The sequence below is a fragment of the Narcine bancroftii genome, chromosome 2 (genome assembly GCF_036971445.1).
Source record: "Narcine bancroftii isolate sNarBan1 chromosome 2, sNarBan1.hap1, whole genome shotgun sequence".
Taxonomy (NCBI): domain Eukaryota; kingdom Metazoa; phylum Chordata; class Chondrichthyes; order Torpediniformes; family Narcinidae; genus Narcine; species Narcine bancroftii.
In genome coordinates, this window is record NC_091470.1 from 278,341,519 (window position 1) to 278,359,447 (window position 17,929).

Consider the following 17,929-nt stretch of genomic DNA (forward strand, 5'->3'; position numbering starts at 1 on the left):
GTTTCAATGGATTTCTCATATTATGTCCTGTTCAAGTTTAGAAAAAAATTAGATATCACGTATTTGCCAGTGAAATTTGAAGCTACATGGCGACCATTTTTATTTGATGTAAATGCTTTTAATGTGATTAGATGTACTCACTCATTCAGATGAAATATAGTCTTACCTTTGTGTTTTGATCCATGGTATGAATCAAAAGCTACAAAAGATATGTAACCCTCAGGATAAGCTGTTCAGATGTGGGTTTTCATTTTGGTTAGTTTTTTTTTCAGTAGAGTAGGTTAGGTGGGGTGCAATATAATATTTTTTTTGTTTTTTTCAGCCAGTACAGTGGAGGGAGGACTGATTATTTTATATATACGTATATGTATATAAATAAATGAATAAATAGATAGATAAATAAATAATTAAATTGATGGATGAATGAGAATATATATATATGTAGATAGTCAGTTTCATTCCCATTTCTTCATTGTACTGTATTTATTATAAAAACCAACAAAAATTATTGAAAAAGATGGTGTACTCACAAACTCATATTCTATCTCTGAAGTATATTTATCATGATGTGACATCCAAATGCCCAGAACAGTGTATTTGATTTGGAAAGTAAATTAACAGTAATTAATTCAAAAGCAATATTTATTGAACATAACAAATCAAGTTCTTAAACTAGAACAACAAGGCAAATACAATTCACAAATTATTTATACCTGTGAACAAATATCAGGTCTTTATAATACATATTGCAAATTTATTATGGAACCACTGAGATTTCTTTGTTTATTTAGTTTGGCTATTTTCTTTGTAAGGCCTTGAATGTTGTTTACAACTAATACAAAATCGTATACTGTAGTTATTTTATTCTAGCTCAATAATTACCTTGTCTTGTCTATTTTCTTAATTTCCAGAACCTCCTTGAGAATGCAAAAGTTGGGTGGCAATATGCAGGTTTCAGACAAGTTGAGATTTGACAAGAAACATTAATGTTGGGATCAATTATAATATTAATGACAGATGGCAGAGGGTGTATTTTAAGGTTTCTTTAATTGGGAGCCATGATCTTGGCTAAATATATTAGAAATTGTAATCAGTGCTAGATTTGGATGTTAGAAGATAGCTGTTAAGGTAATTGAAAAGCTATGTTCAGGTGAAAATTGAACATAAAGTAAAAATACAAAATCTGGAAAGTTGAAATAAAAGCAAAAAATAATGCAAAAGTTCAGCAGGTCAGTCTGCATTTGTGGAAAGAGAAACAACATTTCAGGTCAAAGAACCTTCATCTGCAGAACCTTTCATCAAAATTTGTCCAGGACCTGAAATGCTAATTTTTCTCTCTCTGCATGGAGCCTAACCTACTGAGTATTTCCACCATTATCTGTTCCAGATTTACCAGGAATACTGGCATCAGATCATTTATCAGGTTATTTCTGTGATCCTGTCATCAATGCGTTTCAGAGAGAATAGATGCATCTTCATTGCCAATAATAGTAACTGCATTCGGTACAAGAATATCTTCAGTTCTCGCATCAGGACTTTCAGTGGAAGCAGATGTAACTCCATCATCAGCATGAGGTACTTCATTAGGAGCAGGCATGCCTTCACTGCTAGCTTCATCGATATCAATGGGAGTAGAAATATCTTCTTTACCAGAATCAGGTATTTCAAGAGCTGATGTACCTCCAATATCAGCACCAGGGGCTTCAACAGATGTATCTCTAATGCTGGCATCAGAGTCTCCAGCAGGAGCATATAAATCTTCTGCAATGTCATCAGGAGTTTTAGAAGACAAATACTCAGATGTGGCATCAGGAGCTTCAAAATGTAGAGGGATGAATTCAGAACTGGCATCTGAGATAATATCAGGAGTAGAAATAACCTGGGTAATAGCACCTGAAGCTTCATTGGGAGGAGAAACATCTTGAATGGTGAAATCAGGGGCCTCACTCAGAGCAGATACATTTTGGCTATCAGCATTAGGAACATCACTAGAGGAAGGTACATTTTGAATGGCAGAGTCAGGGGCTTCATCAGGAAGAGATATGTCTAGGGTATTGGCATCAGGACCTTCACTAGGAATGGATATATTTTGGGAGATTGAATTTGGGGCTTCATCAGGAGTGGATACATCTAGGATACTGGGATCAGGACCTTCACTATGAATGGATATATTTTGGGAGATTGAATTTGGGGCTTCATCAGGAGTGGATACATCTAGGATACTGGGATCAGTTCCTTCACTATGAATGGACATATATTTGGAGATGGAATCTGGGGATTTGCCAGGAATGGATATATCTTGGGTACTGGCATCAGGAGCTTCATGAGGAGCAGACATACCTTTTGTAGTGGAATCAGGGGCTTCTCCAGGAATGGATACATCTCGGGTACTAGAATCTAGGGGAGTGGCATCAGGAGCTTCACTTGGAACAGATATATCTTGGGAGGTGGAATTAGGAGTTTCACCAGGAGTGGAAACATCTAGGATACTGGCATGAGTGGCTTCATGGGGAGCAGACGTATCTTTTGTGCTGGAATCAGGGGCTTCATCATATGCAGCTATATCTTGGATGCCTGGGTCAGGGACCATTAGTTTGTGAAAACCTATATCAGAAACTTCAGCAAAAACAGATCCATCTTCTGAACCAACATCAGAGACTTCAGCAGGAGAAGCTACCGCTTCTGTGCCAATATCATGAATTTCAACAGCTGCAGGTATGTTGCCAGTGCCAATAATAGGGATTTCACCAGGATCATTAATGTCTCTGGTGCCAGAACCAAAGTCTTCAACAGGTGCAGATACATTTGTGGTGTCAGAATCAGCAAATTCCCCAGCAACAAATATATCTTGGGTCTCAGGTGTAACCTCACCAGATGAATGATTAATTTGTTGCTCTTCAGTGGAAGCCTCAGAGTCCATTACTTCTGTAGATAGAATAGCGGGTGTAGTAGGTTCAAGCGAAGGAGATACAGATAGTAAAGCTGTACTGGAAATAGTTAGTCCTTCATCTGAAATTATAAATAAACATAATAATTACATTTTGAATTAAAATTACATGATTTATTTGTTATTGTTTGTTTAAATAATACAATATCTTAATTTATTAATGATGAAGTTGTGACCTTCATTTTATGTCATTGAGTACCTGTCTTACTTTGTGCCTCTGGGGTTTTTTTTTAACCCCTATTGCTGCATTAGTCAGGAATAAACCTTAAGTTTTGTTAAGTAGCCCATGGCCAAATCAACCAGAATTTTATTGAAAGGCGGAGTAGACTCAATGGGCCAGATGGCCTCCTCCTGCTCCTATTTCTTATGTTGTTATGTAGCATAGGAATTAAAATAGAGAATATTAATATTGTTCCTTTGTATGTGTAAATCATAGCGCTCCAATGGATGTTGAGGATGGAGCGGAGACAACGCTGGTGGAAGCGTTCTAGGAGCCGTAGGTGGTGCCGGTAGAGGACCCATGATTCGGAGCCGAACAGGAGTGTGGGTATGACAACGGCTCTGTATACGCTTATCTTTGTGAGGTTTTTCAGTTGGTTGTTTTTCCAGACTCTTTTGTGTAGTCTTCCAAAGGCGCTATTTGCCTTGGCGAGTCTGTTGTCTATCTCATTGTCGATCCTTGCATCTGATGAAATGGTGCAGCCAGCGTTGTCTCTGCTCCATCCTCAACATCCATTGGAGCGCTTTCATCCCTAACGTCGAAGTACTTGAGATGGCAGAGATCGACAGCATCGAGTCCATGCTGCTGAAGATCCAGCTGCGCTGGATGGGTCACGTCTCCAGAATGGAGGACCATCGCCTTCCCAAGATCGTGTTATATGGCGAGCTCTCCACTGGCCACCGTGACAGAGGTGCACCAAAGAAAAGGTACAAGGACTGCCTAAAGAAATCTCTTGGTGCCTGCCACATTGACCACCGCCAGTGGGCTGATAACGCCTCAAACCGTGCATCTTGGCGCCTCACAGTTTGGCGGGCAGCAACCTCCTTTGAAGAAGACCGCAGAGCCCACCTCACTGACAAAAGGCAAAGGAGGAAAAACCCAACACCCAACCCCAACCAACCAATTTTCCCCTGCAACCGCTGCAACCGTGTCTGCCTGTCCCGCATCGGACTTGTCAGCCACAAACGAGCCTGCAGCTGACGTGGACTTTTTACCCCCTCCATAAATCTTCGTCCGCGAAGCCAAGCCAAAGAAAGAAGAAAAGAAAGAAAGAAAAAATGTGTAAATCATACATGAAGTATTTGCAGGTTTTGTTGCGTTTGTTGGACTTGGTACTTTTAACATGTTGTACACTAACCCAGGTTTAATTACTCATCTATACTGACTTAAAGATCATAATCTATAACCGATGTTGTTTGATCATGATTGAACATTCAGAAATCATACAAGAAAGTAATGCTCTGCCCTGCTATGCTTTAATAGGGTGACACGATTGGGATAGCAGTTAGCACAATGCCTTTACAGTGCCAGCAATCAGGACTAGGGTTTGAATCCTATTGTTGTAGCCGTGGCTGAAATGTTATATGAGGAACTGAACTCCCACTCTTAGTTACCCAGAGTAACGAAAACACAGACACAGATGTTTCCCTTAACACCGTGCTCTTTACTACAAGATCTCCAGACATTGACTAACATGCAAAATGGCGTAAACTATTTATAATATTTACACAATGCTTGTGACTTGAAAGCACAAGGCAACCTCGTGAGTCCTGGTCTCCCTGGCACCTCCCCCTTGAGTTGTTACTCATACAAGTGTAGACTTGGATGCACTTGGAAGGGCTTTACTGGTTTGCCAACTCTTTGTGAAGTTCGTACAGGTTCCTGTGGTGCAGCAGATAAAATCTCGTTTTCCTGTGATGGTTGTTCTTGGTTGGTCACTGGTTTCTGCGGTTCAAAAGTTTCCAACAGAGCATCCAAGTAGAGTTGCTCAGATGTCTCAGCAAGATTATTCGGTTGGTCGCAAGTGGTTGGCATGTCTAGTCCATCAGTCCAGTCCAACTTGCACATGATAGAGAACCTCCCTGATCTTCATCAGGATTCTCCCCTGCTGCCACTCACCCGACTTCACCCTGTAGTCTCGCACCAGCACACGTTGTCCATCCTGAAATGTTCTTTGTTTTGATCCATGCCAAATCTCTGAGTCCAGGTTCTGACTTTTGTGGGAAAATAACATCAAATGGTGCTCTAATTTTCCTACCGAAGATGTTTTCCGCAGGCGAAGTGCCACCAGGACTTTGTGGGTTTGGAGTGATCCTGTAATTTAACAAGAATGTCTGTAAGATCTCCTCTGTTGGACCCTCCCCCTTGGCTTTGTTTAGAGCCCATTTGAATGTATCCACAAAGTGTTCTACCTGATCATTGGACTGCGGATGGTATGGAGATGAGCGAATATGAGTCATGCCATATTGTTTGCAGAATAAATCAAATTTGGCTGCCGTGAATTGCATCCCATTGTCCGAAACTAATGTTGCAGGAGCACCAAAACTATTGTACATGGACTTGAGTTTCATAATTGTAGCTGATGCAATTGGTCAGGTTACCTTGATGATCTCCAGCTGTTTGGAGAATGCATCCACTATGATTAGATAGTACTCACCATTAATTGGTCCTACATAGTCTACATGGAGACGATTCCATGACCTACTTGGTTGTGGCCAGGAATGTAAATTCATCTTGACAGGGAATTTTGCAGCCAAGGCACATGTGATACATGACCGTATTAGTTGTTCAATCTGGTAATCCATCAGTGGCCAATAAACATGCTTCGTGCAAGGACTTTTCCGCGATTTGTTCCAGGATGGCCCCTGTGAAACTGTTTTAAGATTGCTGATGGCAGAGTCTGTGGTACCACAATCCTTTCTGCAAACAAACGACAGCCATTAGAGATCGTTAATGATCCTTGTCTTTTAAAAAATAGTTGAATTTCCATTCTTGGATAAGTTATTGGCCACCCTGTATGATGGTAATGCATTATTTCTTGAAGAATGTCATCTACGCTTGTTGCTTGTCTGACTCTTTCTGCTGTAACAGGCAGTGAGTTAATAATATATTTAAATACTTGGTTGACTTCTGCCTCTACCGAGACTTCTGCGACCAGAATATCTTCCGGCTCTGTTTCTTGTTCACTAGTGAGTCATGAAAATGCATCAACTTGTCCGATACTTGTAGTTGGCAGGTACTTAATTTTAAAATTATACCCAAGAAGCAGGATTGCCCATATTTGCAGTCGGTTTGCAATGTAAATTGGAATTCCTTTCTTTGAACCAAATACTGCTAATAGCGGCTTGTGATCTGTCAGAAGAGTGAATTGCCGTCCATAGAGCATTTTATGGAATTTCTTCACTGCAAAAACAATTGCTATTTGTCCATAGTTAAGCCCTGCGGTGGTTAGAGAGCATGCTGTGTGTGCTATGGCTTTTTGCTTCCCATCTGGGAATATATGTGAAATTACTGCACCCACCCCAAACTGTGATGCCTCTGAACCCACAACAATCTGCATGTTTGGATTGTAGTGCATCAAAAGAAGATTCGATTTTAACATTGCCTTAACTCGATTAAATGACTCTTGACATTTAGAAGTCCAATTCCATTTGCTACCCTGTGTAAGAAGCTTGTTGAGTGGATCACAGAGTTTATGCATCTCCAGAAGGAATGAACTCATAAGACCCAAAAATGAACGTAGCGTGATCACTTCTGTGGGTGCAGGCAAGCACCTGATAGCATCAGTGTTTTGTGGATCTGGACGCCGTCCATCTTCGTCAATGATGAAACCCAGATATTTCACTGATTTCATGAAAAATACGCATTTTTCTGGACGCACTCAAAACCAATAGTCTCTGATGCGGGACAAAATGCAATCAAGACGATCAAACAATTCACGACCGTGCACTCCCATGACCAGGATATCATCTCGATACACTGCAACTCCCGGAACACCATTCAGCATAGTCTCTATGATCTGTTGAAAGATAGCTGGAGCAGTCTTCACTCCGAATAGTAGATGGGTGTATCTGAATAGTCCTCGATGCGTGTTGATGGTCAGCAATTCTCTGGATTTGGTATCAACCTCCACCTGTAGATATACTTCTGTTAAGTCGATCTTCGCAAAGCATTTGCCCCCATTCAGTTTTGTGGAAAGGTCATCAGGCAATGGCAGTGGATATTGATGGTCGTCCAATGCTGCATTCAAACCAGTTGAAAAATCAGGACACAGACGTATGGATCCATTAGATTTCTTCACCACCACGATAGGTGAAGCCCATGATGAGTAGTTGACCGGTTCAATCACTTCTTCATCTTGCAGCCATTCCAATTCATGTTCCACTTCTTGTAGTGCTGCATATGGAACAGGCCATTTCGTCTTGAAAGTCGGTTTCACATTTGGCAAAAGACAGAATTTTGCCTTTGTTTTAGTGCACCGTCCGAGGCCTTCAGAAAATACCTGTGCGTGGCATTGCTTCAACTTTATCAGCAACTCTTGTACTGTATTTGCCGCTGTTGGGGTATGTACCACTTCCAACTTTTGACAAATATCATTTAGTGGACAGTCAAGAAGGTTCAACCTTTCGATCCAGTCAAGGCCCATGAGATCGAGGTTAGGACATTTTACCAAATAACATGATCCATTCCCTTCTGCACTGTTTAAGCTGATGGAACAGTCAACTGAACCTAACAACTCCAGGATCCCCCCAGAAGCGTTCCGTGCCGTGTGTTCAGTTGGAGTCACCTCTGGCTGACCAATCTGTTTTCATGTTTTCTTTGATATTATGGTTATATCAGACCCTGTATCAATTTGCAGCCTCACTGGAATGCTGTTAATGTGCACCTTGATGTATTTCCTGCATTTGTCAATTACCTTAAAAGTCGCTTCGATTGGTTTCACTTTTGTGTGTGAAGTTAACTTAACGGGTGTTTTCCCTCTGCAGCATTCTGGTTTGTGTCCTCGATGCTTGCATTTACTGCAACACTGCCATCTGTACTGGCAGTCATAAGTGTAATGCCACTCACTGCAGTTCCAACAGGTGCTAGGCGGGTCACACTTTTATTTGGTCTAGCAGGGTCTGCTGACTTGACTGTCTGTACACTGCTTGAAGATGAGTGTGCCGCTTCCACCATTTTGCAGTTGTGTTTCAAATTAATTAAGCGTTGGCATTTGGTGATTAATTTTCTAATGCTCATGTCAGATTCCTGTTCAATCTTCGCCAGTAACCACGTTCTGAGGTCTACATCTTGGTGTGACCGCATATCTGCTACAAAAACTAGACACTCAAACTGGTCTTCAGTCAGCGTAGAGAGTTTAAAACGCTCGCACTGTTGATTTACCCTACTCGCGTATGCCACAAAATCTCCGGTATCTTTCTTTGTCATTTTTAAACACTGATACCGAATGTTGAAGAGTGATATTTGTTCACCGAATATTTCTGCCATTACCTCAAGTGTTTCCCTGAAACTGAGCTCCTGGGGAAGTTTTGGCAGAATGAAGTTTATGTAGCGCTCATGTTCTCGAGTGCCTAACTTCCTCAACAACAGCCTAATCTTCCACGCTTCACTGAACTTGGAAAAGTCTACTGAAAACAAGTCTTCCTACTTTCTATACCAAGTTTCAAAAGTGCATGACTCCGAGTCATAATTAAACTCAGTGATAGAGTTCATTAATACGTCTGCAGAATTTGTTTTAAGTGCAGGCCCACCTTCCTCAACGGTTAAAGCTGCCAGCTGGTGCATTAATTTTGATTGCATGAGCTCAAAACTCTCTTGTTGCTGTTCTAGGATGGCCTTGAGCTGTTCCATTGGTACTGACATTGTTGTTAAATTCAATTATCCAAGGTCCTCGTCACCAAAATATGTTGTAATCGTGGCCGAAATGTTATATGAGGAACTGAACTCCTACTCTTGGTTACCCAGAGTAATGAAAAACACAGACACAGAGGTTTTCCTTAACACCGTGCTCTTTACTACAAGACCCCCAGACAACGACTAACATACAAAATGGTGTAAACTATTTATAATATTTACACAAAGGTTGTGACTTAAAGTCACAAGGCAAACTCGTGAGTCCTGGACTCCCTAGCATCCGTGCTGTCTGTAAGGAGTTTATATGGTCTCCCCGTGTCTGTGTGGTTTTCCCAAGGGGCTCCGGTTTCTTCCCACTGTTCAAAATGTACTGAGGGTGTAAGTTAATTGGGTGTAAATTGGACAGCACGGACTTGTGGGCTGAAATGGCCTGTTACTGTAATAAGTCTAAATCTAAGTTTAAAATTTTAAATATTTTAAAAAGCATTGCTTTTAATATTTTAATTGGCTCTTCCACAATGCATTGCAAGGGCTTTTGAATTGTATGAGGATTACATTATCAAAGGTTGCAGAATCTGTACATGAAATGCTTGATCTGTAGTCCTGATGACTGCTGTTATGGTGCCTGATAGGGTAGTTCCATTTTGAGGGTCCCAGAACATTGTACTTTTAATACAAATTAAATCCTAGATCGCAAAGTAATCACTCTAGACAGTACCATAAAGCTGTTGGTGTTCGCACTGTAACAGCACCAACATTTAAGTATTTGGAATTAACCTTCCAAGAAAATAATTCAGGATATGGATAAATCTTCTCAGCATTATCAAATTAGACAAAGATTCAAGAAACATTATAATCTTTTAATTGGTGCAGCGGCCAATTTTATCCATGTGTACCTTTAAAACAGATTGAATTTCCTTGTGCTTTACGAGTGTTTCTAAAATTCCCTTTAGTTTTCTTTGCAAACACCATAATGAGTTCCTGTGGTGCAACAGTTGCACACTTCTGTGATTTGCACTATTGATGCACACTGGATAAGTTAGGAGTTAGTCAGTCTGAGGAACTTCAGTAATAATTTCTGCAACTTTGGGGCAAATTTATCACTATAACTGTGCGTAATATTATCAGACCCTAAATGAGCCTCTCATTTTAACTGTACCTTTCTCTGTCCCCTGCACTTTTGTCTTTGTTGCACTATGCCCTGCACTCTTTGACTCACTGTAGCATGGACCCTGAACTTTGTTTTATCGCACTACCTGACTTGCCAGAATACCAAAGATTTATCAGTATCTCAGTACATGAGACAATAAACAATTAATTTAAATTTCTATGATGGTTTCTCATGTGACTAGCCACATTAAATAGTCAGAGACATACTGCAAAACAGACCCTTTGGGCCAACTTGTCCATATTGTAAGGTAAAACATCATGAGATGGGAATGTGTAGGGAGTTACCCTGTACAGGGCAGTAACAAGAAGGGGAGGTGTCCTTGTACTCCTGTTAGGTAAAACATCATGAGATGGGACCGGAGAAGGAGTCACCCAGTACTAAGGAGTAACAGAATGCATCCTTGTACTTACAAGATAAGAGAGACATTGATGGATTGAGAGGCAGGAAGCTAGCAGGGAAAGGATAGCAACAGTTTAAGAGAGACATTGATGGATTGAGAGGCAGGAAGCTAGCAGGGAAAGGATAGCAACAGTTTTAGTCATTGGACAAGTAATGATATGATGATGTTCTAAGCATGTATCCAAGGGTATAAAAAATCACCATTTTGCTGATAACGGCAGAATGCATTCTCCGACTAACCTGGTTGGTCGCAAGTGTTACAATCCGGTAATAAAGAACAAAGAACCCTGATTTCGACTCAGTCTGGTGTTTGTCTCACTCATTCATGAACAATGCAGACCTAACAATTTGGTGACCCCGACGTGATGGGTGAGTGAACACTGGACGACGGTTTCTGTTTTTTCTGACAATCATCTCAGCCGGCTGATAAAAAGGTCCAGAGAAGCCTGTTTTAACAAAATTCTCTTTTTTTTAAAATCTTTATGATTGTCAGTAAGAACTGGAGATCGGACAAATTAGACGACCACAATTGAAGGTCGCATGCCAGGATTGTAACACGTAAGTGATTACAGACAAGATAAAAGTCCTTAAGGTGTTTGAATGACATTTATTAAGTGCTTCGCAAGAAACTACTAGAGTTTAAAAGTCTTTATTGTGTCGTTGCAAAGTCCAATAGAGTGAGAAGGTGGTCTATAAACAATTGAGGACCTGAGTTTTCTGCCCTAAACTGGTTATTAAGAGGAGAAATCTCCCACGTGAAGGTTGGGCTTTGAAAGAAAACAAAGGTTCAGGCTTATTGGCCTCAATTGTATCTGAGAGACTGACTTATAAATGTCCGGTAGGTATGATAATGTCTGTACACTTGAGAAGTTAAGAATTTATTTCCCCAATTCGCCGTGGTGGAATACCACAGCAGACACTAGAGACCTTGAGACAACAAAAAAAGTACTCAGGGACGCCTGCCTGGTGAACAAGAACGACGACAGAAGGCTGCGACAGCTGTGTCCGGATCAGGTAGGAGATATTAATGAAAAAGTTGACAAACTCCTAAGAGACACCCAGTTTATTCGAAATACTTTTGATAAGTTAAATGAGGGTATTCCCAACATCACCAAGGAGATAAAGTTACGTAAATTCATAGATTGGTACAGGGAAACAGGACAAAAGTATAGCCCAAATATTTGGTTTTCTAGTTGTAATTTAACTTTCAGACCCCTTTGGGAAAACAGAGAGTGGAAAACGAGCAATCAGAGTATACAGGACAGTCTGAAGTCAATTGGAGGACAAGACTTAGAGACTGTTCTTTTAAAAGATATTAGTCATCCAGCTTGCAAGGAGACATTTTTAAAAGCAATTTTCGTTGACATAGATCCCCTAAACGGACAAGAACCTAAATTAAAACAGGCATTAGAAAGCGGTCCCGCAGCTATGGCTGTACAGTTGCCTGCTAAGACTTTTGACCAAGTTATTAAGGAAATTAATCAGGAATTAGAGGAGCGAAATACCAGTAATGCGGCATTGGAAAAACAAAAAATGCTCCGAAAATGTGTAGACCGCTGGAGGAAGAGGGGTTGGTTACCCGGGGGCACTGAGATGTTCCTGACAGGTGAGGAAAAAAAAATTTTAAAACGTAGAGGCTTAGATAAGCTGGAAGAAACAAAACACAGAAGGGAAAGGAAAAGTGCCTGTTTCCAGTTTCCAGCCACGAAGTGTCCGGGTTTGCTCTCTCCCTCCCTCCTTTCACCCTCCCCCCTCTCTCTTCTCTCCCCCTCTCTCTCTTCTCCCCCCCCTCCTCTCTCACCCACTCCCCCTCCCAATCCCAATCTGTGGCGGTGCTGCCCTGAAATCCCCAGGTTGGGCAGGGCAGAGAAATACAATTTGGTTTTAATTTTGTGCCCACAATTCCAGCTCCGCATCAAATGGGATCCTGTTTTATCCTCTCTCCCTCCCTCTTTCCCGCACCCCCACCATTGCGGGATCAGGGCAGACATTGTGGGCTGACGTGTAGCTCACTCGAGGTGGGAGGGAAGGAAGGAGTGATAGGTGGTGGGAGACCCAATCTGATCCAGACCAGTGATCACAGGATGAGAACCTTTTAAAACCTTTGAAACGAAAGTGTTAATCTGAAGACTTTTCTCCCAGTGGGGCCAGTGCAAGGCATTTTCTCTCTCTATCTCTTGTGCTCTGTGTATCTGCCTCTCTATCTCTTTCTCTCGCTATGCTCTCTCTCTCTCTCTCTCTCTCTGGCACCCCAGATGGGACACTGGAGTCACGTCCCTTATATTCAGATATTGAGACACTGGGGTGTGACAAGAACCACGGGAATAGGGACACATCAGACGAGGTACAGGCCCCTTTAATAAAAATAGAAGGGGGAGTAATAGATGTAGAGACCCCTCTAGAGTCCAAGAAAATAGAAAAGGAGTTAGAGATACAGAAATGGAACATTAAAAACTTAAACAGAGATATTAATGTGCTGGGGCAGATCAGTGAGGATCAAAAAGAATTAATGGTAGGTGTATTTAAGGAAGTGGAAAAGATAACTACAACACTGTCAGGAGAAATTAAAGCTGAAGGAATGGTAATAGGAGTAAAGGACGAAAAGTGTAGTACAGATGAGGAAACGAGATACGATCCACCATGGGAGGAAAGTAAAAGGAAAAGACTCGGGAGGGAGAAAAATAGACATGCCTACCTGGACATAGTTAGAACAAAAGAGAAAGATGTGAAACAACTAAACTATGGCCGAAAAGATTATCTTAGAGATGAACGTGACCAATATACCTTTGACCCTGAGACATTGGAAGCTGATAGGGACAGTGACAGTGACGAAGAAGAGTCAGAACAAGGTGGGATAAATAAATGCATGCCAAGAGTAAAGAAGGAGCAGAAATCCCCAAAATTGAGATATCAATGCCCATTACTGATCACGGGACGGGGAACTCAAAAATATGTACCCTGGTCACGAATGGACTTAGAGAGTTTAATGAAAAAACTACCTCAGTTGAGTAATGGGGCTAGTCCATGGATTTCTTGTTTTGAGCGAGAAACCTGCCAAGAACAATTAGCACTCGCAGATGTCAGAACTATCATGATAAAATTAAAGGCAGAAGGGGCCCTGAAGCAAATAGAGAGAATTGTAAGAAGCAGTAAATTGGGGGATGAAATAGAATTTAACCCACTTCGGAATAAATTTTGGGAAGCACTTAGAGAAACATTTCCTACACCCTATAGTTTGGATGCCTTGGTAACCCTTCAACTAAAGGAAGGAGAGACTGCACACGAGTATTTCACTCGAGCATGGGACTTATGGGAAACAGGGACTGGAGAAAGACCCGACCACAGCCCCTTAGGAAGGGCTCACTTTCGTAATGGGATAATAAACGGACTACCTGCTACGGTTCAAGCAAAATTAAGGGACATTGTGGGAGTAGAGACAATGTCAGAAGATTTGTGGAAAAGACACCTGACACATGCAATCAAACGACATCGTCAATCAGAGCATGCTAAGTCAGAAAGTGCGTCCCAGAAGGAGGTGGACAAAACAACCGATAAATTGGTGAGAGCCATAGAACATATAGGGGTTAAATTTGCGGCCCAACAGATAGTCCCACAGGTCATGGGGCCAGTGATAAATCCGGGACCCCAAGTAAGAAATGGTTGGGAAAGACAGCTAGGTACAATGTATAGAGGGGAACATGCAGTATGCTGGTACTGCCAAAATCCTGGACACTACCAGCGGAACTGTCCGGAGGCTGGGAGAGCAAGGGGAAAAAGATTACCCTCTATGAGAGGCTATCGGGGAAGAGGAGGAAACTTAAGAGGACAAGCAAGGGGTAGGGGTGGACACATTGATGGGCCCCAGAGAATCGGGGGGTGGCAGAGTGATCAACAAGTCCAGGCACCTCAGTGTAATGACTATATTGAGGAAGGTGCTGAATTTGATTATTGACGGTGCCCAGGAGAATCAAAAATCACGCCTCCCTGGGAGCCACCAAAAATTTGGGGGACGGTAAATGGAGAAAAAATTGAATTTATGGTTGACACAGGGGCAGCAGTTACGACAGTGATTAAAAAACCCCCAGGCAGCACATTTTCGGGCAAAACATTATCTACAATAGGATTCTCCGGGATAAGGGAAACACAGCCCTATACAGATAACATCGACATGACATTTGGACAACAAAGGGTTAAAACGCCTGTCCTGGTTGTGCCAAGTTGCCCCATTAATTTATTAGCAAGGGACATTCTTACCAAACTAGGAATAACCATACAATGTTCTGAGAAGGGCCTTCGGTTAACATACCCAGGGGATACAATAAGAAGGGAAGGACAGTTTATAGTAATGACCCCATCTAACGCTTCAGAAGACTCTGTGGAGGTTAGTATTTTCTGGAGTCGGCTACTGTATGATGAACCAGGCCCAGGGCTGATTAAACAGTTTTTTGAGTGGAGGGCCAGTATTCCACGGTATGGGGATTACCATTATCCACTAGATCCTATGCATGTTACATTAAACTACACCATCCACCCGGACCAGGAATATGAGGAGAGGTGGGACTCTCTAAAAGAAGGGAAGACAGAAACGATACATTGTCCATTTATCTTTGTAGGTAAGGAGGGAATAGCTGCTATGGTTGTCATGACAGAAGAACAAATGGAGTGGTTCTGCTTAGGAGTAGAAAGTGTGCCTCATGTGACCTTGGGTATTGCCAAAGATCATCACGCTCGACAGCTGGGTCCGATGGTAAAGGAAGCGATAGGGTGTGAATACAGGTAGACAGAAATCCCGGGATATTCCACCTCGGAGGGAGGAAAATTTGTCAGACTGAATATTGAAGCATGGGACCAGGTAGTGAATGAGAAAGTAGAAAGAGACCGAGCCATAGAAGGAGAAAATATTGATCACAGAGACTCAGACAAATATCTTTCTAATCTGAGTCCACATATATGGACAACGGGGCCCTATGATGTGGGAGTAATAAAAGGAGAGGTATTTCTAGAATTGGCCAACCCCGGGCAGAAACCAATATGGAGAAAACAATACCGCTTGTCGCCCAGTCAGGAGGAGGGTATTAAAGGAACGATAGAAGGGTTAATGGAGTCAGGGGTTTTAAGGGCGGCACCTGACAGTATGTGGAACACGCCCATCATGCCTGTTCCCAAACCGGGTAGAAAAGACTGGAGGATGGTACACGACCTCCGGGAGATTAACTTGGCTACCAAGACCATCGGGAGACCAGTCCCAGACCCATATGTAGCACTTAGGGCTCTGAGTCCGGAGCACGAATACTATACTGTCATTGATCTGGCAAACGCATTCTTCTGCTTGAATTTAGCTGAGGAATGGCAAGACTGGTTAACTTTCACTTACCAAGCACATCGGTACACATACACTAGATTACCTCAGGGTTATAAGGACAGTCCAGGACTGTTCAATCAGGCCCTTAGCGAAATCCTAATGAAATTAAAGCTCCCGGAAGATGTTACACTGATTCAGTATGTAGACGACCTACTATTAGCAGGGAAAACGCCACATGCGTGCCTGACAGGGCAGCCAAACAGGTTACTGGTTATCATGAACATATACAGGGGATGATTTTGAGGTCCCATAACAAAAAAAATGAATCTGAAACTAAGGAGACTTGTAGCAGATTGAATGACTACACAGATGAGTTTTGTGGAGGAAGAGTGCTGTACAACTGGCTCCCCGCTAACTGGGATGGTCGGTGTGCTCTAGTAACCCTTAATGCGCCAGTGCTGATTGTCAAAAGGCAGGAGGGAGACGAGGATTCCCTAGAATTGCGCCACACAGAGAGTTGGCTGTGGAGAAAAAGGAGGAGTGTTGGACTCTTGGGGCCGGGAGGAAGGAACCCTGATGGGGTATGGATTGATGCCATTGGCCAAGCCCGGAATATTCCGGACGAATTTAAATTAGCCGATGAGATTGCAGCTGGGTTTGAAAGCTTTCCTGTTTTTAGTGCAATATTTCCCATCACTGTAAATAAGAATGTTAATAGGATCAACCTTATTCACTATAATGTCCAGCGCCTTGCAAATTTGACCAGGGACGTTGTTGAGGCAATACATCAACAACTGTCAGAAACTTCCCTTATGACACTTCAGAATAGGATAGCGATTGATATGGTCCTGGCAGAGAAAGGTGGAGTGTGTGCTATGTTTGGAGATCTATGCTGCACTTCTATCTCTAATAACACAGGGCCAGATGGATCACTCACTAAGGGGTTAACGAAACTTAGGGCATTGGCGAAAGAATTAAAAGCCCAGTCTGGAGTCTCCAATCCTGTTTTATCCTGGTTACAGGGAGTGTTTGGGAGATGGAGCACATTTTTAGGACAACTTTTGCTGGGTTTGTTCATTTCTGTATCAATTTTTATCACTTGTGGCTGTTGTTGTATTCCATGCATTCGAACGCTGGTCACGAGGACCATAGAGACAGCCCTTGCTGACCGTGATGAACTGCCTCCGAAATATCAAGCTGTGCAGGCTGTGGAGCAAGACTATCTCACATTACAGGAGACGGAGAAAGTTGCTGAGATCGATCTGGAGTCTGATGGGGAATGTGATGGAAAGGAGGGATTGTGAATTAGATTGTTACACATATAATTTTAACCTTGCTTGTAACCTAAATATTATAACCTTGATTGTAGAACAAATATTATAACATTGATTGTAACACAAACATTATTAATCAGATTGTAGACCATATGTTAACTTGGGTATTTACTAATGTACGGGGGGTTAGCTAGTTTTTTGCTTGGGGGCAAATGGGATGAAACTTGTAAACGGGCAATGGGATCGGGGTGACGGATGGGGGGTGTACGCAAAGGAGGGTTGGGGGAGCCCTCGCCCACCAGCCGAACTACCCTGTGAACAGAACCCGTATAGAGCTTGGCAATAATAGGCGAAATAATGTAACGCGGTGGTAGCATAGTCAGGGCGAGATTGTCCTCTAAAGAGGACAAAGGAGGGATTGTAAGGTAAAACATCATGAGATGGGAATGTGTAGGGAGTTACCCTGTACAGGGCAGTAACAAGAAGGGGAGGTGTCCTTGTACTCCTGTTAGGTAAAACATCATGAGATGGGACCGGAGAAGGAGTCACCCAGTACTAAGGAGTAACAGAATGCATCCTTGTACTTACAAGATAAGAGAGACATTGATGGATTGAGAGGCAGGAAGCTAGCAGGGAAAGGATAGCAACAGTTTAAGAGAGACATTGATGGATTGAGAGGCAGGAAGCTAGCAGGGAAAGGATAGCAACAGTTTTAGTCATTGGACAAGTAATGATATGATGATGTTCTAAGCATGTATCCAAGGGTATAAAAAATCACCATTTTGCTGATAACGGCAGAATGCATTCTCCGACTAACCTGGTTGGTCGCAAGTGTTACAATCCGGTAATAAAGAACAAAGAACCCTGATTTCGACTCAGTCTGGTGTTTGTCTCACTCATTCATGAACAATGCAGACCTAACAATATATTCTTGGCTAGTCCCATTTGCCTTTATTTGATCCATATCCCTCTCAGTCCTTCC

The 17,929-nt window shown here is 42.2% G+C and overlaps 1 protein-coding gene across 1 annotated transcript in view; it reads right to left on the bottom strand.

The window, feature by feature from the left end:
• Positions 1 to 624: 624 nt before the first annotated feature.
• The window catches only part of LOC138755307 (thioredoxin domain-containing protein 3 homolog), a 104,239-nt gene continuing 86,934 nt past the window's right edge, over positions 625 to 17,929 (bottom strand). Inside the window, exon 18 of the mRNA XM_069921067.1 lies at positions 625 to 3,009. Within this exon, the coding sequence (XP_069777168.1) occupies positions 1,445 to 3,009 (1,565 nt within the window). The 3' untranslated portion in view covers positions 625 to 1,444. The remainder of the gene's footprint in view (positions 3,010 to 17,929) is intronic.